At 41.6% G+C, this 26,092-nt stretch overlaps 1 protein-coding gene across 4 annotated transcripts in view; it reads left to right on the forward strand.

Annotated features, from left to right (window-relative positions):
• dop1a (DOP1 leucine zipper like protein A) overlaps positions 1-26,092 on the forward strand; it is a 366,113-nt gene that overhangs the window by 14,875 nt on the left and 325,146 nt on the right. For all 4 annotated transcript variants that reach the window (XM_078556811.1, XM_078556812.1, XM_078556813.1 and 1 more), the window contains exons 2-3: positions 19,053-19,243; positions 25,878-26,059. In XM_078556811.1, coding sequence (XP_078412937.1) covers positions 19,106-19,243; positions 25,878-26,059 — 320 coding nt within the window. In that variant the 5' untranslated portion in view covers positions 19,053-19,105. The remainder of the gene's footprint in view (positions 1-19,052; positions 19,244-25,877; positions 26,060-26,092) is intronic.

A 26,092-nucleotide genomic window follows, 5' to 3' on the forward strand; every position in this document is an offset into this window, starting at 1 on the left:
AAATGCAAGTTGTTGCACTTTGGGCACTGGCACTTAACATTTTTTTCCCTCCTAAACATCCTTTTTTTGCGCTAATCCATAAAACACTTTGAAATATCCTTTTTGTGAGTTTGTCATTAAAGTTAAAGTTCTGTCCACTCTCCTGTCTTGCAACTGAAAGCATATTTTCCTGGAAACATGTTGTAGGTTTGCTTGAAAATGCTTTTTAAAAAAAAAAAATCAACATTTGATTATCTGACTTTGCAGTTTCTGTTGCCTGGAAGCTTTATTGCTATATGGTAATTGCCATCCAGCCTCTCATTGTGTGTAGACAACTAAGGACATTTGAAGCCACCAACTAAAGTATTTGACATGTTTCTACTGACGTGAAATTATAAGAGATCAGAGTTTCACAAAAAATGAACTCTTCTCTGCAATCTCTTAGACATTGTTTTCTCAGTTCTGTGTTACAGGACAATAGATGGGTTCAAAGAAAGTAGTCTTTGTGCTTGCAAGCCATTTTAGAGATTTATCTTTCTGTGAGGAGTTAAGAATAGCTGGTTTAGTGTCAGCGAGGGCCCACAGCTGAAAGCAACTTGCTACACAGAAACTGAAGTATAAGGAAGCTTTTGTTTTAAGATTGTTGTACAGTGCGCTGTCATAATACATTGGCTTAGATGATGATGATTACATCTGATCGGAGTCAACATTAATTTACAAATGAGAATTAGCATTTAAAGTCCAGAATTACAAGAATTCTCCTTTTAAATGTTTTTGTTAGTTGGATGTAATAAAAAAAAATCCAATTTGTTTTGAATATTCTGTAATTGTTTCTGGAATTTATTTTTGATGCATGGTATTTGTTTACGTCGGTGTATCACAGTGGGTTGTTTGCATAAACAGCAAATGCATTCAGGGTGGCAACAAGAAATCTAGCACTATGATCAGTAACCTGTAATCCACCATTGATTACATTAACTGCTTGATGTTTTGTGTTGCACAGGTATTAAAATTATAGCAGCACTTAACCTTCTCACCAGTGTTGCCATTGTAGACTTTTCTGATTTAGGTGGACAGCTATAGTTGTAGATTCAGCATATAGTGTGCTAGACTTTTTTTGATGCTATACGCCTGACTTTGTAATGCCTGACACTGTCTGGTGTCAGATTCAAATGTAGTATTGCCATTCTTAGTTAACCCCATTTTTGTTGTGACCATGAGTAAAATGGAGGAAATGGGCGCTGAGCATCATCAGGAATAGTAAATGTAGTGTAGAGTGAATGTTCAAATAGCCCTTATCCATGGCGCTCTGCCATTATAAGAGTTGGCCAAGAGAAAAGAAAGGTAGTGATTGACGGAAATAATAGGATTAAGTAGCTTTAGAAGGAGACATCATGTTGGAGTGTGGAAAAGATTAGTTTTCAAAAGAAAGCATTTCATGATTGAGACTTCTTGATCCTGTTGTCTATTCATTTCCTGTATTGTATGCGGCACGTGAGAGAGACAGATAGAGAGAAGAGCTAGAGATGTGTGATGATAATATTCAGCATTTTAAATCAGTTGTCCACTTTTAGAATCATAGAAATGCAGCACCGAAGGAGCCCCTATGGCCCTTTGTGCCTGTGGTGGCTTTTTGGTAGAACTGGTTATAATCAAGAAAGCCAGATGATGAAGGATAGAACTGAAGCTAATCTTTACACACACTTGTAAACATTTATTTATTTTCCAAGATGCACATTTCAAATATGCACCTTCTAACCCACCCCCACAGTTAGTCTGTTTCTATTTTTTTTAATTTAAAAAGTTTATTAAAAGAAAAAGGTTTACTTCACAACTTGAAAACAATGACTTTTAAAACCTCGTGGTGATCAGTCCATAAAAGCATAGCCCTTCTCTGGCTCTTTCTTTGACAGGAATTCTTGTGGAAGTCAGCCTCGGGAATCTTCAGGACTTGGCTAGCAAGGAAGACCTTCAGAACTTCTACTTTTATGCCCAATGCCCATTACCTCATGTCAGAGTGGGGTTTGTCGTACCATGACAATTGGTCCTCAGTTGATCGCCACTACCTGCATACAATTAATATACAATTAACAGAGCTGTGGCTCAGTTCATAGCACCCTCGCCTTTGAATCAGAGGGTTATGGGTTCATGTCCCACTCCCGGAAACCAAGAACTGTGATTGTACTCGAAAGAGTTGCAATCTGTGACTGTTGATAACTCGAAAGAGTTTCCTTGCTCTTTCAGAGGTGTCAGCTGTGGCTCAGTTCATAGCACCCTCGCCTTTGAATCAGAGGGTTGTGGGTTCATGTCCCACTCCCGGAAACCAAGAACTGTGATTGTACTCGAAAGAGTTGCAATCTGTGACTGTTGATAACTCGAAAGAATTTCCTTGCTCTTTCAGAGGTGTCAGCTGTGGCTCAGTTCATAGCACCCTCGCCTTTGAATCAGAGGGTTGTGGGTTCATGTCCCACTCCCGGAAACCAAGAACTCTGATTGTACTCGAAAGAGTTGCAACCTGTGACTGTTGATAACTCGAAAGAGTTTCCTTGCTCTTTCAGAGGTGTCAGCTGTGGCTCAGTTCATAGCACCCTCGCCTTTGAATCAGAGGGTTGTGGGTTCATGTCCCACTCCCGGAAACCAAGAATTGTGATTGTACTCGAAAGAGTTGCAATCTGTGACTGTTGATAACTCGAAAGAGTTTCCTTGCTCTTTCCCCATAGGCCTGCAAATTTTTCCTTTAAGCATTTATCCAATTCCCTTTTGGATGTTGAATCTGTTTTCACCATTCTTTCAAGCAGTGCATTCTAGATCACAACAACTTGCGAATCATTTGAAAAAAAAGTTTTCTTATGTTGCTTCTGGTTCCTTAGTCAGTCATCTTAAATGATATGTCCAATGAAGCTTAATTGTACCAATTTGTACTTTTTCTCTGCTTCATCAGTGGAACAGCCTGAGGATTTGCTGAACCTGCCAGTATGCGGAAGCCAAATTAACCTTGCTTAATATCATGCTAATTCATCTATTTTCCAAATTCTTTTGTTAATTCACCCCCTTGCAATGTTAGCAGCAGTTGTCCTCTGGTGAGTTAAGTTCACTTGAAGTAGAAATTGGGTAGAAAATATGTTGAAGTGGTTTTAAAAAAAATTTGTTTGCTGACGGAGAAAGACAGCAATAGCCAGAATTCCATTAAGTGACAATGTTCTGAAACTGAAATATATTCCCTCGGTTGTCACTTAATAGAAAGGAACCTTAGATTTTAAGAGAGCTAGAATACTTGATCATATTTACAGCAGACCTTCAGAATAAGCCATTTTAAAAAGCACTCTTATTTTTCTGCTGAAAAATGCTTTTGATGCCTAACAATTAAAATACGATTCCATTAGAAATGCTCTAGTCCTTGCATATTATCTGCAGGATGAAAGCCTGAGTACATGATTGATTGCAAGTAGCCCTCAAGAGTTGCAACCTGCAGTGTACTAAGAGACTTTTTAATGATCCATGGATGTTGTGTATATAGTATTGATTTTATGTTTCAATTCACTATCTGTTCTTGAAGGCTTCAAAGCTGTTCTGTTGGCCTCCAAAAAACCACCCCCGAATGATTTCGTACTCATTCGCCTCCCCTTTGCGCACAGACATCCATCCTGTGCTCATTGTATAAAGATTGGCCAATTTAGAAATACATCTGTGAAGCATTTTCCTTTTTTACTTTCATCTATTTACAACAATTTGCATTTATATAGCATCGTCAGTGCAGTACAGCACCCCGAGATGCTTCAATGGAGATAAGACAAAATTGACACTGAATCAAATAAGGAGGGGTGGTGACAAGAAAATGGAAGTTTGATCAAAAAGATAGTTTTTAAGGAGGGTCTTGGAGGAGGAGAGAGACGATAGGCTTAGGAAAGGAATTCTAGAGCTTAGGGTAGTGACAGCTGAACGCATTGTTGCCAGTGGTAAGGTGAAAGAAGTGGGCCTGGAGAAAAGGCCAGAGTTGGAGGAATGCAGAGTTCTCAAGGCTGGAGAAGGTTATACGTTGAATACAAATGGATGTGAACATGAGAATGAGAATTTTTAAATTGAGGCCTATAGGGATTAAAAATCAATATAGGTCATAGAGCACAAGGTGACGAATGACTTGACACAAGTTAAAATATGAGCAGCAGTTTTGGATGAACCTAATTTTATGGAGTGACCATCTTCGGGGATTCCTGAATAATAAATAGCTTAAGGGAAACTCTTGGGTGCAAGTCAGTGCTGGGAAAGGCTTAAGGTAGACAGCAATAAACTATGTTTACAGGTAAATGGAATTTGAGAGTAAAAATCATTATCTAAATTACTTTGGATTTCAGATCAGGGGCTGAAGTCAATCTTAGTTACCTCTGTGTCCAGATAGATTTGCAAATGGTTATGCTTAATATTCCAAACAGTTATCAGAGATGGTAAAAGCTTGTGAATTTGGCATCTAGATTCCTAAACTAGGTATAGACTTGTATTTTATTATAGCTGTTCTTACTGCTTTGATGTTCTGTACCAGCACTATGTATAATATTTGTATTGAGGAATTAATTTTGTGAGCAAAATACTTTTTTCTAGCAGATTTTATGATTTATAGTTGGGCGCTATAGCAGAAGGGTGCTACTGTTCTAACGAGCTGATAGATTGTAGGTTTTGTTAAATTAATTGTGAGCAACAAGTAGCCCTGTTATGGGGTGGGTGGGGGGGGGGACAGACTATCTGGGCATTTACCATTGTGCACAGCCAGATCTCACAAACACCAATGTGATGGCTGTTTTTCCTTGTACCAGTGACTACATTTCAAAAGTACTATTGGGTGTGAAGCACTTTGGAACTTCCTGAAGTCATGGAAGGCATTATATAGATATAAATTTATCTAAGAGATTAGCTCCATAGAAACTTTGATGTATCAATAAGTGAACAAGAGAAGTAAAATGTGCAGAAGAAATTTCTTCACAAAAATACAGTTGTAAGCAGTTCTGAACTTTTGATCTTTAAGTAAATATATATTGACTAGGATTTTGTTTGCTATGTAAGTCACATCTCAACTGTACAAATTATCTAAAAACTTCCACAGAAGTGCATCTTGTTCCAGACATTTTGGATGAATCTATTGGGATTAGAAGGAACTTATGAATAGGGTCTAAAACAAAAACAAAAATACCTGGAAAAACTCAGCAGGTCTGGCAGCATCGGTGGAGAAGAGCACAATTGACGTTTCGAGTCCCCATGACCCTTCAACAGAACTAAGTAAAAATAAGAAAGGGGTGAAATATAAGCTGGTTTAAGGGGTGGGGGGGGTGGTTTGGACAAAAAGAGCTAGGTGAAGGGCCAGTGATAGGTGGAGATAACCAAAATATGTCTCAGACAAAAGGGCGCAAAGAGGTGTTGAAGGTGGTGATATTATCTAAAGGAATGTGCTAATTATGGGTAGAAAGCAGGACAAACAAGGTACAGATAGCTCTAGTGGGGGTGGGGTGGGGTGAAGGAACCTAAAAAGGCTAAAAGGTAGAGATAAAACAATGGATGGAAATACATTTAAAAATAATGGAAATAGGTGGGAAAAGAAAAAATCTATATAAATTATTGGAAAAAACAAAAAGTAAGGGGAAAAAACGGAAAGGGGGTGGGGATGGAGGAGAGAGTTCATGATCTAAAATTGTTGAACTCAATATTCAGTCCGGAAGGCTGTAAAGTGCCTAGTCGGAAGATGAGGTGCTGTTCCTCCAGTTTGCATTGAGCTTCACTGGAACAATGCAGCAAGCCAAGGACAGAAATGTGGGCATGTGAGCAGGGTGGAGTGTTGAAATGGCAAGCGACAGGGAGGTCTGGGTCATGGTTGCGGACAGACCGAAGGTATTCTGCAAAGCAGTCACCCAGTCTGCGTTTGGTCTCTCCAATGTAGAGGAAACCGCATTGGGAGCAATGAATGCAGTAGACTAAGTTGAGGGAAGTGCAAGTGAAATGCTGCTTCACTTGAAAAGAGTGGGTGGAAAACCTTGGATAAGGAAGAAGGAGGACATGTCAGAGGAACTGTTTTTGAAAGTGGCATCATCAGAACAGATGCGACGGAGGCGAAGGAACTGAGAGAATGGGATGGAGTCCTTACAGGAAGCGGGGTCTGAGGAGCTGTAGTCGAGGTAGCTGTGGGAGTCGGGAGGCTCGTAATGGATATTGGTGGACAGTCTATCACCAGAAATTGAGACAGAGAGGTCAAGGAAGGTAAGGGAAGTGTCAGAGATGGACCATGTGAAAATGATGGAGGGGTGGAGATTGGAAGCAAAATTAATAAATTTTTCCAGGTCCCGAGGTTTTCCACCCACGGTGGTTGACAGGGCCCTCAACCATGTCCGGCTCATCTCCCGCGCATCCACCCTCACACCTTCTCCTCCCTCCCAGAAACATGATAGGGTCCCCATTGTCCTCAATTATCACCCCACCAGCCTCCGCATTCAAAGGATCATCCTCCGCCATTTCTGCCAACTCCAGCATGATGCCAGGTCCAAACACATCTTCCCGTCACCCCCCGACAGCATTCCATAGGGATCGTAACCTCTGTGACATGATGGTCCACTCCTCCATCATCCCTTACTCCTTAACCCCCTCCCACGGCACCTTCCCATGCAACCTCAGAAGATGCAACACCTGCACCTTCACTTCCCCTCTCCTCACCATCCAAGGGCCCAAACACTCTTTTCAAGTGAAGCAGCCAAACGCAGACTGGGTGACCACTTTGCAGAACACCTTCGGTCTGTCCGCAAGCATTACCCAGACCTCCCTGTCGCTTGCCATTTCAACACTCCACCCTGCTCTCATGCCTACATGTACATCCTTGGCTTGCTGCATTGTTCCAGTGAAGCTCAACGCAAACTGGAGGAACAGCACCTCATCTTCCGACTAGGCACTTTACAGCCTTCCGGACTGAATATTGAGTTCAACAATTTTAGATCATGAACTCTCTCCTCCATCCCCACCCCCTTTCCGTTTTTTCCCCCTTTTTGTTTCTTTCAATAATTTATATAGATTTTTCTTTTCCCACCTATTTCCATTATTTTTAAATGTATTTCCTTATCTCTACCTTTTAGCCTTTTTAGATTCCTTCACTCCACCCCACCCCCACTAGGGCTATCTGTATCTTGTTTGTCCTGCTTTCTACCCTTAATTAGCACATTTCTTTAGATAATATCACCACCTTCAACACCTCTTTGCCCTTTTGTCTGTGACATATTTTGGTTATCTCCACCTATCGCCAGCCCTTCACCTAGCTCTTCTTGTCCCAACCCCCCCTTCAACCAGCTTTTCTTCACCCCTTTCCTATTTTTACTTAGTTCTGCTGAAGGGTCATGAGGACTCGAAACGTCAACTGTGCTCTTCTCCACCGATGCTGCCAGACCTGCTGAGTTTTTCCAGGTGTTTTTGTTTTTGTTTTGGATTTCCAGCATCCGCAGTTCTTTGCTTTTATCTTTATGCATAGGGTCTGTTCCATTCATTTTACCAACATAGCTACAAACCTTTTTGAAATATTACTGTGGCTGTTTCACTACTTGATTTTATGTCAAGCTCTATATTTTAAAAAAAGTGACGTAGTTTAACAGAATTGTCATGGTGAACTAAACTATCAGAAAATTGGAGGTTACATGAAAGTTATAAACAACACTATTGTAAACAAAGGTTTCTCCTTTGATCTTATGCTTTGTTTGTTTAAGGATGGTGAACGTGTTGGCACTTAGTGTCAAATCACTAGGGACCATAAATAAAGTGGACAAAATGCTGAATTATATTACCCAGGTGTTTAAAATATCTCGTGTCAGGTTAAAATTGTCTAGAGCATTTGTTAGAATCATCTCTCAAGACTGAATTTTTCTTTTACAAAATGGAAGGACATGGCATGATCAGGACTTTTGGATGCTAAACTGGGATATTTTTTAAAAGAAGGTTACCTTGGAACTGTCAGCAAGCAGGCCTCGTCCAAGAAATCACCTGACCTTTATGGTACTTGAGGAAGATCTGGTTGTTTGTTTTGATGGGGGAAAAAAACGAAAAGGAAGGTTGGTAACTTGCTGGAAGACACGAGTGAGAGGAAAAATAACTTAAGTTGTGACCCTGCTGGTTTTGGCAGTTTTAGCAGCTTTGGCAGCTTTGTTGGGAAACAACCTGAGGAAGAAAAGCTACCCAAATTGGCTCCCTCTCTCTACCTTGCCTAAAATTGTATGGCTATCAATAAGTAGCCAGAGAATGCTCATCTGAGTGTAACTAGTCTGCATTTGGACCTGCAAAGTTGAGAACTTCGAGGCCTCCACCAGGACTAGTGGCATGTCTTCACATGAGGGAACTCCAGGTCGATGGTGTCGTGATGCTGCAGATTTTATCTTTTATTTTATAACGCCCATCCTCCAAAGCCCATCCCTGCAGAGAGACGTTGTCTGTCTGCCCGTTGTCTGTCTGCCCGTTGTCTGTCTGCCCGTTGTCTGTCTGCCCGTTGTCTGTCTGCCCGTTGTCTGTCTGCCCGTTGTCTGTCTGCCCGTTGTCTGTCTGCCCGTTGTCTGTCTGCCCGTTGTCTGTCTGCCCGTTGTCTGTCTGCCCGTTGTCTGTCTGCCCGTTGTCTGTCTGCCCGTTGTCTGTCTGCCCGTTGTCTGTCTGCCCGTTGTCTGTCTGCCCGTTGTCTGTCTGCCCGTTGTCTGTCTGCCCGTTGTCTGTCTGCCCGTTGTCTGTCTGCCCGTTGTCTGTCTGCCCGTTGTCTGTCTGCCCGTTGTCTGTCTGCCCGTTGTCTGTCTGCCCGTTGTCTGTCTGCCCGTTGTCTGTCTGCCCGTTGTCTGTCTGCCCGTTGTCTGTCTGCCCGTTGTCTGTCTGCCCGTTGTCTGCTTCACAGTGCTTCACAGGAGCATATAAAACAAATTATGACACTGAACCGCATAAGTAGACATTAGGTCAGATGACCAAAAGCTTGGTCAAAGAACTAGGCTTTAAGACTTGCCTAAAAGGAGAAAAACGAGGTAGAGAGGTGGAAGGAGGGTATCCCAGAGCATGATGCTGAGGCAACTGAAGGCTCAGGCACCAATGGTGAAACAATTAAAATTGGGGATGCAAGCATTAGGTCTTTGCTGTGAGTATGAAATCCCCTTCAAGAATATGGGGGCATGAGCTAAAGCTGGTGAAGATGAAACTTAGGACAAGTATTGCTAAGAATCACTTTAGGCAAAGTGATCAGATGGAATGGGTTTCCAGATAATTTAGTAAAGGCAAAAAATTTTAAACACAAGGAAGACACTTGTAATTTGTCCTGGTGGGGGAGCAGAAAGAGAGTGTTATGCTATTCTGAATGAATGATTACAGTGAACAATTCTGGTCTCCATATTGTACAAACATTATAGAGACACTGGAGAAAAGCAGCACACAATATCTCTTGATTGCCTTAATGTCCAAAAATATCAGCCCTGATTTTACTCAATGATTGAACATTCACAGTCCTCTGGGTAGAGAATTCTCAAGAGTCTCCACCCTCTGAGTGGAAAAAGTTCTCCTCATCTCAGTCCTAAATAAATAACCCCTTACCTAGAGATTATGTCCCAGAACTTCTGTGGAATGGTAATCACCGTTGGATTGTCAGTCTGTTCCTTTTTATGTACCCAGGTTGGAAGATGCACATTTCTTACCTGATCTTCCGACCTAGGCCAGGTGAGAAGTATGCAGCGCAGCAGCTCTGGGGGTCCTTTCTGTGCAGGGCAGCAGCATTAGGGGAAGAGAAGCCATGGTCCCTTTTACGGCTCTAATTTCTGTAAAGTGGTAAATTTAAAGGCCCCAGCCACTTTGAGAGTCAGGGAGAAGGTAAGTGGGTGAGGGGTTAGAGGGGGTGGGGGTCAGGCAGGGGAGTTGGGTGGTCAGAGGCTGGGGGTGTCGGGTGAGTAGTTGTGGGTTAAGAGGGTAGTCAGAGAGGCCAGGGCATGGGGGTAGTCGGGCTGAGGGGGTAGTGGGTGCCTTGGGGTGCAATGATAGTGGGTGCCTTGGGGTGTGGGGGTAGTCAAGGGAACTGCGGTGTGGGGGTAGTCGGGGGAACTGAGATATGGGGATAGATGAGGGTGTTGGGGCTGTCGGAGGGGGCTGGGTGGGGGGGTCGGGAGGGCAGTGAAAGTCAAGATGTTGTGTGACTTGGAGGGGAACAAGCAGGTGGTGGTGTTCCCATGCGTCTGCTGCCCTTATCCTTCTAGATGGTAGGGGTTGCGGGTTTGGAAGGTGCAATTGAAGGTGGTTTGGTAAGTTGATGGAGGGATGAATGCTTAAGTTGGTGGATGAGGTGCTGATCAGGTAGGCTGCTTTGTACTGGATGGTGTCGAGTTTCCTAAGTGATGTTGAAGCTGCACTTATCCAGATAAGTGAATATTCTATCACACGTGACTTGAGCTTTGTTGATAGTTGCCAGACTTTGGGGAGATAGGATGAGAGTTACTCATTTCAGAATTCCCAAACTCTGACCTGCTCTTGTAATCACAGTATTTATATGACTGGTCCAGTTCAGTTTCTAGTCAATTGTAAACCTCAGGATGTTGGCAATGGGCGATTCAGCAGTGGTAATGCCACTGAATGTCATGAGGAGATGGTTAGGTTCTCCCTTGTTGGAGGTGGTCATTGCCTGGCACTTGTGTGCCGTGAATATTATTTGCCACTTATCAGCCCAAGCCTGAATGTTGTCCAGGTCTTGCTGCATATGGACATGGACTGCCTCAGTATCTGAGGTGTTGCAAATGGTACTGAGCGTCGTGCAATCAGCAGAGAACATCCCTACTTTTGACCTTATGACCATCTTCCTTTTGGCTAGATATGACCCCAACAGTGGAGTGTTTTCCCCTGTTGCCATTGGCTTCAGTTTTGCCAAGGCTCTTTGATGCCACACTTAGTCAAATACTGCCTTGAGGTCAAGAGCAGACAGGATGAGTTCAGCTCTTTTGTCCATGTTCAGCCCAAAGGCGTAATGAGGCCAGTTGCTGTGTGACCCTGGCTGAACCTGACTGAGCGTCACTGGGCAGGTTATTGCTAATTTAATGCTGCTTGATAGCACTGTCACTGACCCTGTCCATCTCTTTTGCTGAAGTTCGAGAGAAGCCTTCTGGGAGAAGAAATTCCTTCTCATATCCATCTTTTGAAACTGTGCCCCCTAGTCCTGGATTTCCCCATGAGGGGAAACATCCTCTCAGCATCTACCTGATCAAGCCCCTACAGAATCTTTTGTGTTTCAATAAGGTTACCCCTCATTCTTCTGTACTCCAATGAGTATGGGCCAACCTGCTGAGCCTTTCCTCATAAGACAACTCAGCATGTTGGAACTTTCTTGAAAGGGATTATGATGTATTGGATGCCATTGTATATTTTAGGTATTGGGAGTATAGTAACTGGTTAAAAATAAACAAATGAATTTAATTGAAAGTGGGAGAATAATATCCAATATATATTCATATCTGTGTAAATGGAGTAAAGGGAATGTGAGCTTACATCTATTTATATATCCTTATGACCAAACAGAGTTAGTTTCCATTAGATATTGTGAATATCTAGTTCATAATTCATACATTTTAGGATATAACTTTTAGGTTTAGGTATTAGTGTTAAATATAAGATAGATGGAAACACTTGGTTAAGAAATTGGTATGCATCTAATGTATATGTAGATCAAACAAGCTTGAATTAATTACATTTAAAAACTAACCTATGCTTACCTGACCAGATTAGAGGGAGAGGTGTAAAAACTTAAACGTAATCAACCTCTGGTTGGATTTGTAATAGAGCCAGAAGCTCTCCATTTACTTCAATAAAATATTAAATTGTATATGTAGTTCCCAGATGAAAAGAAGTTAAAGGCAGTTGGTCAACAAGGGAGTTCCTTGATCGTGACAGACGGTCTCGAGATAGAGTTGTAAAACTGCATTAAAGATATAAATTATTCAGATGGGTTGTCGATTAAAAAGTTGTGTTGAAGGCAAAATAATTAGTTTACATTTCTTTTTGAGAGCATCCCAAAGCATTCCACATTATAGTTGTATAGAACCTTGGTGAGGCCACAGCTGGAGTACTGTGTGCAGTTCTGGTTGCCACATTATAGGAAGGATGTGATTGCACTGGAGGAGATGCAGAGGAGATTCACCAGGATGTTGCCTGGGATGAAACATTTAAGTTATGAAGAAAGGTTGGATAGATTTGGGTTGTTTTCGTTGGAGCAGAGAAGACTGAGGGGCGACCTGATCGAGGTGTACAAGATTATGAAGGGCATGGACAGGGTGCATAGGGAGCAGCTGTTCCCCTTAGTTGAAGGGTCAGTCACGAGACGACACAAGTTCAAGGTGAGGGGCAGGAGGTTTCGGGGGGATGTGAGGAAAAACTTTTTTACCCAGAGGGTGGTGACGGTCTGGAATGCGCTGCCTGGGAGGGTGGTGGAGACAGGTTGCCTCACATCCTTTAAAAAGTACCTGGATGAGCACTTGGCACATTCAAGGCTATGGGCCAAGTGCTGGTAAATGGGATTAGGTAGGTACGTCAGGTATTTCTCACGTGTCGGTGCAGATTTGATGGGCCGAAGGGCCTCTTCTGCACTGTGGGATTCTGTGATTATCATGGAAATGGGCTGTGGGGTTAGAAGGTTCCTTTGTTTAATTTAGCTGGGTGTTTCTCGCAGAAGGCAGTTGCAGTTTTGGTTTGGTGTGGACTGCAGTTCACTGAAAAGGAGAACCAAAGGAAATAAATGTTAGTCAGGCCTGCATCTTAAGAAGAGAAAATACTAATTTTATCATTCACTGCATGGAATGCAGTGCTCAGTTTGGAATTTGTGAGGGGGGAGAAAAGATTTGGAAAATTTGCCGAGCTCAAAGCAAGAGGAAGAAATCTACAGTGGTCCGCACAGAGCCTTGTGGCAAAAGGCAGTTTGCAGTTAGCTTGAAAGCAGTCAGCTTGAAACAGGCAGAGAGAACATTTGCCAGGACTGGAAATCAGCTGTCGGACCAGCAACTATGCAGAAGTTGTGGGAGCCTAAAGGGCCAATAGGAGCTAAGGGTGTTCCTTATGTTTAAGTACCTAAGCAAGAATGCAGTGAAGCTTAATTTGAGCTGAGAAGTTCACAGTTGTGAGGTTTTAAAGAGACTTTGAAGAGTATTTGGAGGATCCTCATGAAATGTCATATCTCGGAGAATAGCTGGAACACTGAGGAGAAGTCAGTGACTTCCAGAGGTTGGGGGTGGGTCACTAAATAATTGAATGAACCTTTAAGATTCTTGTGATGTATAACTAAGCTCCTAGCCTGAGTAGTTATAAACTGTAGTGTTACGTTAATAGTGCATGCTTTGTTTAATTATTTTTATATATAATAAAGTTTGTTTCTGTATAAAAACATGAAATCTTGTCACTGGGTGTTCAGATTTCTCTCTAAACATTAACAGTCTATATAGATATATATTAAACTATTTTTGGAAAAACAAATTTGTGTACCCAAAATTAACACACTCCGCTAGAGCTGGACTACTTAATAGGCTTGGATGAGTTTGACTTGAGGTAATGGACTCATGGATGCATTACACTTTGTAATTATTGAGGAGGGTTGCCTAGCTTTATACTTGTTTATTTTGGTAGTTAAAGCGTCTTCTAAGAGAAGATAAATGGGATCTGGTAACTGTGAAACATTAGGTCTTTGTTTTTGTTATTCTCCCTGTTGAATTTGAATCCCGTGGTAGAGTAATAAGTTCCTTGATAGAGCCCAATGAATAATGTCAAAGAATGTGAAGTCAGGACAAGTGGCAGAATAGATTTAAAAACAAAAAACTGCGGATGCTGGAAATCCAAAACAGAATAGATTGCCAGCTGGCTTCAAGACAGAAAGTAGGAAGTAGGAATAAAGTGTAGTTAATCAGAGTAGCTTGATAAGGTTTGCTGCTGTTCACAATCTACATTCATGTTTTGGACTTTGGAATCAAAAATACGATTTCTAAATTAGCAGATGATACGAAATTGGGGGGATAATTAGTACTGAGGAGGACTGCAAATTACAGGAGGAAATTAAATTTGCAGTTTGCGCCTCAAACTGGAGAATTGAAAGGTGGGAAACTTATGCTAAATTCATATTAAACCTTGGTTAGACCATACTTAAGAGTACTGCATACAGTTCTAGTTGCCATATGATTAGAAGCATATAGAGGCACTAGAGAGGGTGTGGAGAAGATTTACAAGGATAATACCAGAAATGCATGGGTATACAGGAAAGGATTGACATGTTGGGCCTCTTTTCTCTTGAAGTAAGAAGGCAGAGGAGTGAACTAATAGAGGTCTTTAAAATTATGAAAGGTTTTGATAGAGTGATGAATGAATGTTTCCTCTTGTGGGGAAGAGCATAACTAGAGGCCATCAATATAACATAGTTACCAAGAAATCCAATAGGAGAACTTCAGGAAAAACTTCTTCAACCAAAGGGTGGTAAGAATGTGAAACTCACTATCACAGGGAATAGTCGAAACGAGTAGTATAGATATATTTAAGGGGAAACCAGACAAGCATATGAGGGAGAAGGGAATAGATGATGAATTTAGATGAGAAAAGATGGGAAGAGATTTCAGTGGAGCATAAACATTGGCATGGTTGAGCTGAATCCCTGTTTCTGTTCCATATATCCTATGTAATCCTATGAATGTGATTGATTGATTGATTAGTCCTTTTTGGAGGCCATGCCACATCACTTTAATCTAAGTGACTCAAGGGATACCACATAGAATGGTTATAGCACAGGAGGGCATTCAGCACACTGTGTCTCTGTGGATCTCTGCAAGAACAGTGCACTTGGCGCCAGTCCCTGGCCTGTTTTCCCTAGCCCTGCAAATATTTCCTTGTTGGACAATGATCCAAGTCTCTTTTGAAAGCCATGATTGAATCTGCCTCCTCCACAATTTCAGGCAATGCATTCCAGATCCTAACGACTTGTTCCCTTCTTTTGCCAATCACCTTAAATTAATGCCCTTTAGTTCCCAATCCTTCCAACAATGGGAACTGTTTCTCCTTATCTACTCTGTCCAGACCACTAATGATTTTGAACACCTCTATCAGATCTTCTCTCAACCTTAACTTCTTTAAGGAGAATAGCCCTAGTTTCTCCAATCTATCTATGTAACTAAAGTTAGTCTTTGGAACCATTCTCATGAATCATTTCTGCACCTTTTCTAATGCCTTCACATGCTCCCTAAGCTGTGATGCCCAGAAATGGATGCAATACTCCAGTTGAAACCAAACCAGCATTTTATACCGATTTATCACAACTTTCTTGCTTTTATACTCTATGCCCCTTTTTATAATGCCCAGGATCCCATATGCTTTATTAACTGCTGGCTCAACCTGCTCTGCCACCTTCAATGATTTGTGCACTTATACACTCAAGCCCCTCTGCTCCGGCACCCCCTTTAGAATTGTCCCCTTTATTTAATTTTATTTCTCCATGTTCTCCCTACCAAAATCACATTGCTCTCCATTAAATTTCAAATGCTACTTCTCTGCTCATTCCACCAACCTGTCTATGTCCTTTTGAAGTTGAACACTTCGCAGTTTACAATACTTCCACGTTTTGTGTCATCCTCAAATTTTGAAATTGTGCCTTGAACTCCGCTGCAAGCCTTCCTTCAACCCACAAACAACTGTTCACCACTATCCTCTGTTTCCTGTCACTTAGCCAAAATTTTGTATCCGTGTTGCTACTGCCCCTTTTATTCCATGAGCTCTTAACTTTGTTCACTAATGCCTTTTGGAAGTCCATGTATTCCACATTAACTGCATTATCCTTACATACCCTCTGTTACTGCATTAGAAAACTCAAGCAGGTTAGTTAAACACTACTTGCTCTTAACAAATCATGATGGCTTTCCTTAATTAACCTTCATTTACCCAAGTGACTGTTCATTTTGTCCCGAATTATTGTTTCTGAAAGCATCCCCACCACTGACTGGCCTGTTGGGCTTATCCTTATCCAGCGACAGTTCACTGTCGCTGGATCAAAATCCTGGAACTCCCTTCCTAACAGTACTGTGGATGTACCTACACCATATGGACTGCAGCGGTTCAAGAAGGCGGCTCACCACCACCTTCGCAAGAGCAACTAGGGATGGGCAATAAATGCTGGCCCAGCCAGCGAAGCCCACATCTCACATGAAAAAAAACCTTTTTTAAACAACAGTATAACATTTGCAATTCTCTAGTTCTCTGAGACCGTGCATGTATATAAAGAGGATTGGAAAATTATGGCCAGTGCTTCTGCGATTTCCACCCTTATTTCCTACAGTATTGTTGGATGCATTTTCTCTGTCCTGGTGACTTTTCAACTTTAAGTACAGTTAGCCCATCTTTTATCTTTGCTTTATCAATGTTTAGCCCATCAAGTGTGTCAACTACCTCCTCTTTCACCATGACTTGGGCAGCATCTTCTTCCATGGTAAAGGCAGTAATATCTCAGCTATTCCCCCTGCCTCTATGCATTAATCCCCTTTTAGGTACCTAATCGATCCCACTCCTCTTTTTACCACCCCTTTATAATTTTATGCCTAGATAAGACTTTTGGATTCCCTTTTTATGTTAGCTGCCAGGCTCTCCTCATACTCTCTCTGGTTCTCATTTGTTTTTTTAATTCTCCCCTGAACCTTCTATAATGAGCCTGATTCTCACTTGTGTTATCTACCTGATGTGTGTCATTTGCACCCTTTTTCTGCTTCATTTTACTCTTTATCTCTTTCATCATCCAGGGAGCTCTGGAGCCCTACCTTTCCTTCTCGTGGAAATGTAGAACTATTGCCTTTTTAAAGGCAGCCCACTGTTCATTTCCAGTTTTAACTTTAAATCTTTGATTCCAATTTATCTCATTCATCATCCAGGGAGCTCTGGAGCCCTACCTTTCCTTCTCGTGGAAATGTAGAACTATTGCCTTTTTAAAGGCAGCCCACTGTTCAGTTCCAGTTTTAGCTTTAAATCTTTGATTCCAATTTATCTGGGCCAGATCCATTCTCACTGCATTGGAGTTTTCCCACCTCTAATTAATTATTCTTGATCTCAATTGCTCCTTGTCTTTTTCCAAAATCTACCTAAACCTTATACTATCCTCACTATCCCCTAAATGTTGCCCTACTGACACTTATCCACTTGGCCCACCTTATTTCCAAGAACCAGTCCAGCAGTGCTTCCTTTCCAGTTGGACTGCATACTTCATGAACTCTTCTGCCTCTGTCCTATTACTATCCCAGTCTATATTAGAATAATTAAAGTGCCCATTATAACCTCTATAATTCTTGTACTTCTGTGTAATTTCCTTAGAAATTTGATCCTCTGCATTTTTCCCACTAGATGGTGGCCAAAGAATGTCATGGTATCTCGATTGACTCTTAGCTGTAGCCAAATGGATTCTGTCCTTGACCCCTCTGAGACATCCTCTCTCTCCAGCAAAACACTTTCTCCTTGATCAATACTGCTACCCCTGCTCCTTTCTTTTCTTCCCTTTCTTTGTTGAACACCTTGTATCCAGGAATATTCAGTACCCAGCCCTGTCCTCCTTTGAGTCAGGTCTCCATTATCGCCTCAGCATCATATTTCCACATTTTTCTCAGCGTTCATAGCTCACCAATGTTATTTGTCACGCATTTGCACATAGGTGCAGTAACCCTTCATTTATACTTTATTGCACCTTCCGACACCCCTCTTACTCTTGCCAGTTGTATATACAGAAAATGCTGGAAATGCTCAGCAAGTCTGGCAACACCTGTGGAGAGAGAAAAACAGTTTTTTTTTTGTTCATAGGATGTGAGCATCGCTGCTAGGCTAGCATTTATTGCCAATGCCTAATTATCCATGAGAAGGTGGTGGTGTGCTGCCTTCTTGAACCGCTGCAGTCCATGTGTTGTAGGAACACCCACAGTGGTGTTTCCTGAGAGGTTGTACCCCTGGAGGCCCCCATGCAAAAATTGAATGCAAATTTCCTGGGAAGTTTTGCTTCTGATTAGCAATTGCCCTGCACCTGGAAGCATCCAAAACTCTGATTCAAATTGAAGATATTGGATGGTTCAGACTCACCTAGCAGAATAACTACCCAGGGAAAGTTTGGATTAAAATTACTTTCAACTCCTGGATAACCATGGTACTGATAATCCGATCCCCACCCCTGCTAAACATCTGACCTCACCTTTCCTAACAAACTACTCCACCACTCCCTGACTACCCCACCAAATCCCCACCCGACCCCCCAGCCAATCGGGCCCCCCGATAATTTGTCCCACCCCCATCCCTCACTGAGGACTCGCAGCCCCCACGGCGTCTCGCACACCCTGACCCCCCCCCGACGGATTCCACCCACCCTGACGACACCCCACCCCAGACCTCCCCAACCTCCCTCTGGCGACCCACCCCCCGACAACTACGGTAACAAACCCCCCCAACAATCCATCCCCTCCTTAACTGCCCGACCCCACAAGAATGTCTCCCTCCACCTGACTCCCTCACCTGCTCACCTTTTTTCCTGTTCAAACTAGTTCCATAACAAGGGGACTTGGCTTCACTTCTCCTGACGATCCTGCACTGTACTTAAGGGAGTCCCGGAGCAGCTGCGCTGCACGTTTCTCAGCAGGCCCCATGCCCGAAGTCCAGCTCCACCCGAAGTTAAGTAAGAAGGAGTGGAGAGGCAATCAGACAGTGTTTGCCACTCCACAGAAGATTCGGCTCAATGTTTCAATTTTGTGCGATGAAAGATCATCTGCATCCGCAGTATTTTGCTTTTGCTCCAGAAGTATTGACTCTGCGTTTCAGTAATTTCAGTGATTTGGAATTGAGTTCAAGGCCTGTTGTTTTTTTTTGGGGTGGTGTGGGGGAGGAAGGATCTTGCACTAATCAAGACATGTATTGTAATAACCTGTTGTTATTTTCATGCAGGAATTTAAAGCTGTCTAATTTGTAAACATCATGTATTAAAATTAAAATTGGGTTTTTCTTGCAGTATTTACAAAATTGTGGTTTTACTTTTCTTTGTATCTCAATTGAGACTGTCAAATTTTCTTTTACTATTCCAGGTAAATGATCCTTTTGAGTTTGGAGTTGGCCATCAGGTGCATGTTTAAGGAGGATGAACACGGAGGAACTGGAGTTACTGGGTGACTCCAAGTACAGAAATTACGTAGCAGCAGTGGATAAAGCATTGAAAAGCTTCGAGTATTCCAGTGAATGGGCAGATCTAATATCAGCACTGGGTAAACTTAACAAGGTAATTGCAGAAAACAGGAATTTCTAAAATCAATCTAATTGAGTTATAATGAAGACTATATTTACTGCTCTTTGCACCTAAAATGCTTCCAATTTTATCTAAGTGTTATGTAAGTATTGGCCTTAATGCATGTTAAATATAGTACAGTAAGTCATCCAGGTTTTGGGTGTTTCATTTTCTTTGCATGCTGGATGTTTTGAATTCTACTAATTGACTTGCTTCAACACTGTTCTAAAAATAACTTTATCTTTTTCTTTGGTCACTTACCAATATTTCTACATGATCTATTCTTCATCTAAGAAATTAGTATTTAAACCGTGAAAAACATAATAATTGAGTTCAGCTTGGTGGCCTCCACAGTTTTACTGTAAATGCTTTTCACATTAATCATGATTAAAAAGGATGGCTGTACTGGCTTAGAACATTACTCGAAGTAATGTGCGTTTACTTGGCAGTTTGCTGAAGAGTGTAAAACAGTGCTAATCTGGGTCAACCAAAATTCTGTTCGTGACACGAGAGTATTGGGATTTTCTAAAAGGCGCTACGTTTTCAGAAATATTGACTTCTGAATTTCAAAACTGGAGTCTTAAAAGTGAAATCTTAAACAGTTAACACTGTTACATAAGAACATAAGAAATAGGAACAGGAGTAGACCATTTGGCCCTCGAGCCTGCTCCGCCATTCAGTAATATCATGGCTGATCTTTGATTGTCGATAACCTTTGATTCCCTTGCCTTCCAAGAATCTAAACACCTCTGCCTTAAAAATATTCAATGACCCCGCCTCCACCACCTTCAGAGGCAGAGAATTCCAAAGTCGCACAACTCTCTGAGAGAAAAATATTCTCCTCATCTCTGTCCTAAAAGGGCAACCCCTGATTTTAAAACAGTGCCCCCTAGTTCTGGACTCACCCACAAGAGGAAACATTCTTTCGATGTCCACCTTGTCAAGGCCGTTCAGGATCTTGTACACTTCAATCAAATCACCCCTCACTCTTCTAAACTCCAGTGGAAGCAAGCCCAGTTTGTCCAACCTTACTTTATAAGACAACCCACTCATTCCAGGTATCAATCTAGTAAACTCCTTTGAACTGCTTCCAATGCATTTACATCCTTCTTTAAATAAGGAATCCAAAACTGCATACAGTATTCGAGGTGCAGTCTCACCAACGCCCTGTATAACTGAAGCATAACATCCTTACTTTTATGTTCAAGCCCTCTCATAATAAAGCATAGCATTCCATTAGCCTTCTTAATTATTTGCTGTACCTGCATACTAACTTTTTGTGACTCATGTACTAGAACACCTAGATCCCTCTGCACTTCAGAATTATGCAGCTGTTCTCCATTTAAGTAATATGCTGCTTTTTTGTTCTTCCTGCCAAAGTGAACAACTTTACATTTTCCCACGTTAAACTCCATTTGCCAGATCTTTGCCCTATTCAACCTATGTATATCCATCTGCAACTTCCTCATGTGCTCTTCACAGCATACTTTCCTACCTATTTTTGTGTCATCTGCAAATTTAGCTACCATGTCTTCACTCCCCTCATCTAAGTCATTGATGTAAATTGTAAAAAAGCTGAGGCCCCAGTACAGACCCCTGTGGAACGCCACTCATCACATCTTGCCAATCAGAAAAAGACCCATTTATGCATACTCTCTCTTTCTGCCAGCCAGCCAATCTTCTATCCATGATAATATGCTACACCATGCGCTTTTATTTTCTGTAATAATCTTTGATGTGGCACCTTATCAAATGTCTTCTGGAAATCCAAGTCTATAGGCTCCCCTTTATCCACTGCGCATGTTACCCCTTCAAAAAACTCCAATAAATTGGTTAAACATGATTTTCCTTTCACAAAATCATGTTGACTCTTCCCAATTGCCTTGGGCTCTTCTAAGTGATCAGTTATAACCTCCTTAATGATCGATTCTAATAACTTCCCCACGACAGACATCAAGCCAACTGGCCTATAGTTTCCTGTTTTCTACCTCCCTCCCTTCTTGAATAGAGGGATTATATTTGCTACTTTCCAATCTGATGGAACCTTTCCAGAATCTAGCAAATTTTGGAAAATTAACACCAGCGCATCTCATTAGCCACCTCTTTTAAGATCCTAGGATGTAGTCCATCGGGACACGGAGATTTGCCTGCCTGAAGCTCCATCATTTTGCTCAGTACATCTCCCTAATAATTTCAGTTTCACGAAGTTCCTTCCTCCCATTCACCTCCTGATTTGCAGCTATTACTGGAATGTTTTTTGTATCCTCTATAGTGAACACAGAAGCAAAATATTTGTTCATTACTTCCGCCGTTTCCTTATTATCTACTATTAACTTCCCCCGTCACTCTGTAGAGGACCAACACTCACTTTACTTACTTACATTAACCTGTAGGCAATGTGGCGAGTGATGTGGTAATTAGAAGGAAATTGATAATTTTTCAAGGAGCAAAGCTGTCCCATCAAGGCTACATCACCATCGTCAATCATTGTATTTATTTATTTATCTGTTTATTGTGAAAATGGATGTTTTAAAAAATATTTTTGGAGAATATTGTGTTTTTCTGTAAAGAAGGGTGTGCGCATGTGTATGAGGTCTGTGTGTGTGATTTAATTAAGCTGGGCAAGAGATAGGAGTCAGGCTGTCCTGGGGCTTTGAAACATGAAAAGGACAGAGATGTTAAGTAAATAGGCTACAACTAACATTTTCATTTTTAGATAAGTTGAGAGTTTGTTTGAATATCAAGGGGGAGTCAGAGGTAACCAGAAACATGTTTGCATCTTGCAGGAGTTCCATAGGTAAATGGTAGTGGTGATATATTTTATTGACCCGAAAGCAAAGACAAAATAGATGCAAAAGATTTTATATTTGGAAGGATTTGAGTTTCAAAGAGGTGTGAGAACAATGGAACTGGAGATGAAAAGGAAGAAAGACATTTTAGAGTTGCTGTTGAGCTGGAGCTATGGAGTTGGCTGGAGCCGAGCTGGGGTGGGATGGGGTGCAGTTTGAATCAGCCACCCAGTCAAGTCCGAAAAGTCTTGGGTTGCAACAGGCAGTTTTATTCTGAAGTGGATTCCACCTCAGAGTGGATGAGGGTAGAGGTCATGTGGTATGTCTTTATTGAAGCTACAGCAGTTTGCCTTGTATAATATTACTGGATTTTTTTTTAAGTTAACATCTATAAGGGAGTGTTACCTGAAAGGTGTTTACCTGTAGGTTTGACCAAGTAGAGAGTTTGTTTTGGGGATATTTTGTAAGACTAACCTTAATTGTATAATTACATTACAGAATGTTGTGCACTTAAGTTTTCTTTTATTCTAGTTAATAAAGCTTTTACTTTAAGTTTTTAAAATCCTAAAACCATTACTGGACCTCTTACTGCTAAGATTGGTTCGTCGTCTTCTCGTTTTCAGAATATAAAAACATGGTATGGAATGTAAGCCAAGTTTCCCTCTGGGATTTGGTTTGCGCGGCAATTAACACCTGCTGTGGCCATAACACTATCTCATTAGAAACTTTACATGCCTTCACATTTATTGTCCATAACATCTTGTCTAATAGTAATATCTATGCAAATATATAAAGAAACTAAGACAGTAATTTATGATGTGCAGTTCTGCCACTCTGGGAGCAAAAAATAAACTACCTTACCACAATTTAGACTGCTTAGTCTCAAAGGGGCACACAGCAACACTTCAGCAGCAGCTGAAGTACTTCATGCAGCTGCAGAAGATCATACCCAAGTACATAAATTGCTGAGAAATATGCATTAAGTTTTTCAACACTATTTAAGGATGATGTAATACCTTATTTAGTGCTCATCAAGTTGCAGGATGTAAATACGAGTGAATAGGAAAGTTTTCTATTATGTACACTTATGCACACGTAACAACATTTATACACATGTAACAATGCAGAGTTCTCTATACTATCCCAACAATTCATTGGGACCAGTAGAGCTGCATAGAGGGCCAGTGATAGGTGGAGATAGCCAAAAGATGTTATAGACAAAAGGACAAAGAGGTGGTGATATTATCTAAGGAATGTGCTAATACATGACATTAAGGGTAGAAAGCAGGACGAGAAAGGTACAGATAGCCCTAGTGGGGGTGGGGTGGGGGGGAAGGGATCGAAATAGGCTAAAAGGTAGAGATAAAACAATGGATGGAAATACATTTAAAAATAATGGAAATAGGTGGGAAAAGAAAAATCTATATAAATTATTGGAAAAAAGGGGGGGGATCGGAAAGGAGGTGAGGATGGAGGAGAGAGTTCATGATTTAAAATTGTTGAACTCAATATTCAGTCCGGAAGGTGTAAAGGTTTTCCACCCACGGTGGTTGACGGGGCCCTCAACCGTGTCCGGCCCATCTCCCGCGCATCCGCCCTCACACCCTACCCTCCCTCCAAGAACCATGATAGGGTCCCCCTTGTCCTCACTTATCACCCCACCAGACTCCGCATTCAAAGGATCATCCTCCGCCATTTCCGCCAACTCCAGCATGATGCCACCACCAAACACATCTTCCCTTCACCCCCCCTGGTGGCATTCCGCAGGGATCGTTCCCCCCGGGACACCCTGGTCCACTCCTCCATCACCCCCTACACCTCAATCCCCTCCCACGACACCTTCCCATGCAACCACAGAAGATGCAACACCTGCCCCTTTACTTCCCCTCTCCTCACCGTCCAAGGGCCCAAACACTCCTTTCAAGTGAAGCAGCATTTCACTTGCACTTCCCTCAATTTAGTCTACTGCATTCGCTGCTCCCAATGCAGTTTCCTCTACATTGGAGAGACCAAACGCAGACTGGGTGACTGCTTTGCAGAACACCTTCGGTCTGTCCGCAAGCATGACCCAGACCTCCCGGTCGCTTGCCATTTCAACACTCCACCCTGCTCTCATCCCTACATGTCCGTCCTTGGCCTGCTGCAATGTTCCAGTGAAGCTCAACGCAAACTGGTGGAGCAGCACCTCATCTTCCGACTAGGCACTTTACAGCCTTCCGGACTGAATATTGAATTCAACAATTTTTGATCATGAACTCTCTCCTCCATCCCCATCCCCTTTCCGATCCCCCCCTTTTCCAATGATTTATATAGATTTTTCTTTTCCCACCTATTTCCATTATTTTTAAATGTATTTCCATCTATTGTTTTATCTTTACCATTTTAGCCTATTTTGATCCCTTCCCCCCACCCCACCCCCACTAGGGCTATCTGTAACTTGCTCATTCTGCTTTCTACCGTTAATGTCACCTATTGGCACATTCCTTAGATAACGTCACCTTCAACACCTCTTTGTCCTTTTGTCTATGACATCTTTTGACTATCTCCACCTATCACTGGCCCTCTATCCAGCTCTACTTGTCCCCCCGCCTTAAACCAGCTTATATTTTACCTCTTTTCTATTTTTCCTTAGTTCTGTTGAAGAGTCATACGGACGCGAAGCGTTAACTGTGTTCCTCTTCGCAAATGCTGTCAGACCTGCTGAGTTTTTCCAGGTATTTTTATTTTTGTTTTTGTTTTGGATTTCCAGCATCCGCAGTTTTTTGCTTTTATCTTATGCAATTTTTAACTTTACTGGCACTCCGCAAACTAATTACAAAGCTGATGAACACAATTTTGGGAAGTCTTCATTCCTGGATTTGAACCCCAGGTTCCAGCAATTAAAGGACAGTTTACCTGTTACACTGCAGTCCCCTGCTTTGTTTCTTTGACCTGATTTCAGTCCTGCACACTGCATACAATGGAAGGATCTTGCTGAGAACAGCTTTTAGTTTACTTTTGTTTTTATCACATTGAACCTTATGAATTTTGTTTTGAATGTGTTGAAATCAAAAAGAGTGGATTAAAACTTGCATCTTTCATACATTTCAGAAAACCAAGAGTGGATGTCTGGAATGGAGTCCAGGACACTAAAATATTTGGTTTGCTAAGAATAATTGGGAGAAAATGCATACTTGGATTAGAAATTCAGTTTATGCTAGCGAAGTGAAGAAGTGGCTTGGCTACATTATATCTTATTTTAAGGCAGGTACACAAAGGTCATAATGCATCTAAAAATTGACTTATTTTTAAAAATGTGTTCCCTGGCCTATTAATATGTGCAGAACTGGTATTCATTTAATATTAGTTCATGTTAATGCCAGTTTTCTATTATTGCTGATTTTTCCAGTTATTTGTGCCCCTGAACCTGAAGGACACTTTCTCCATCACTACCATTCTCTTCTGCACTGCCATTGCCCCTGTGTGGTTTTGTTTTAAACATTTTATTTTTTGCAGCTTGCCCTGGTGATATGCACAACTTTTGAATTGTGAATCGTTAGTGCAAATTTTAAAAAGAATTGTACAACTAGAGAAACAGCACACAAAAACAAAAAATGCTGGAAAAACTCAGCAGACCTGACAGCATCTGTGGAGAGAAAGAGAGTTAACATTTTGAGTCTGAATGACTCTTCTTCAGAGCTCTTTTTTTTTGTTTCAGATTTCCAGCATCCGCAGTATTTTGCCTTTACCTTAGAGAAACAGCACTCAGTCCAGTCATGCAGATTTTGAACACTGAGCCCAGCTTGCAGTCTTGATGTATAATATTCTGTAACTGGTTATCAATTTTAATATGTTTACAGGTTTTACAGAACAATGCAAAGTACCAAGTCGTCCCAAAGAAGCTAACTATTGGCAAACGGCTGGCCCAGTGTCTTCACCCAGCACTGCCCAGTGGTGTTCATCGAAAAGCACTAGAAACCTATGAAATCATCTTTAAAATCATTGGCTCTAAAAGGCTGGCCAAAGATCTCTTCTTGTACAGGTGGGCTATATGTTAGTTACCTTTTGCAAAAAT

Source organism: Cetorhinus maximus, chromosome 14, assembly GCF_964194155.1.
Source record: "Cetorhinus maximus chromosome 14, sCetMax3.hap1.1, whole genome shotgun sequence".
In the NCBI taxonomy this organism is placed as follows: Eukaryota; Metazoa; Chordata; class Chondrichthyes; order Lamniformes; family Cetorhinidae; genus Cetorhinus; species Cetorhinus maximus.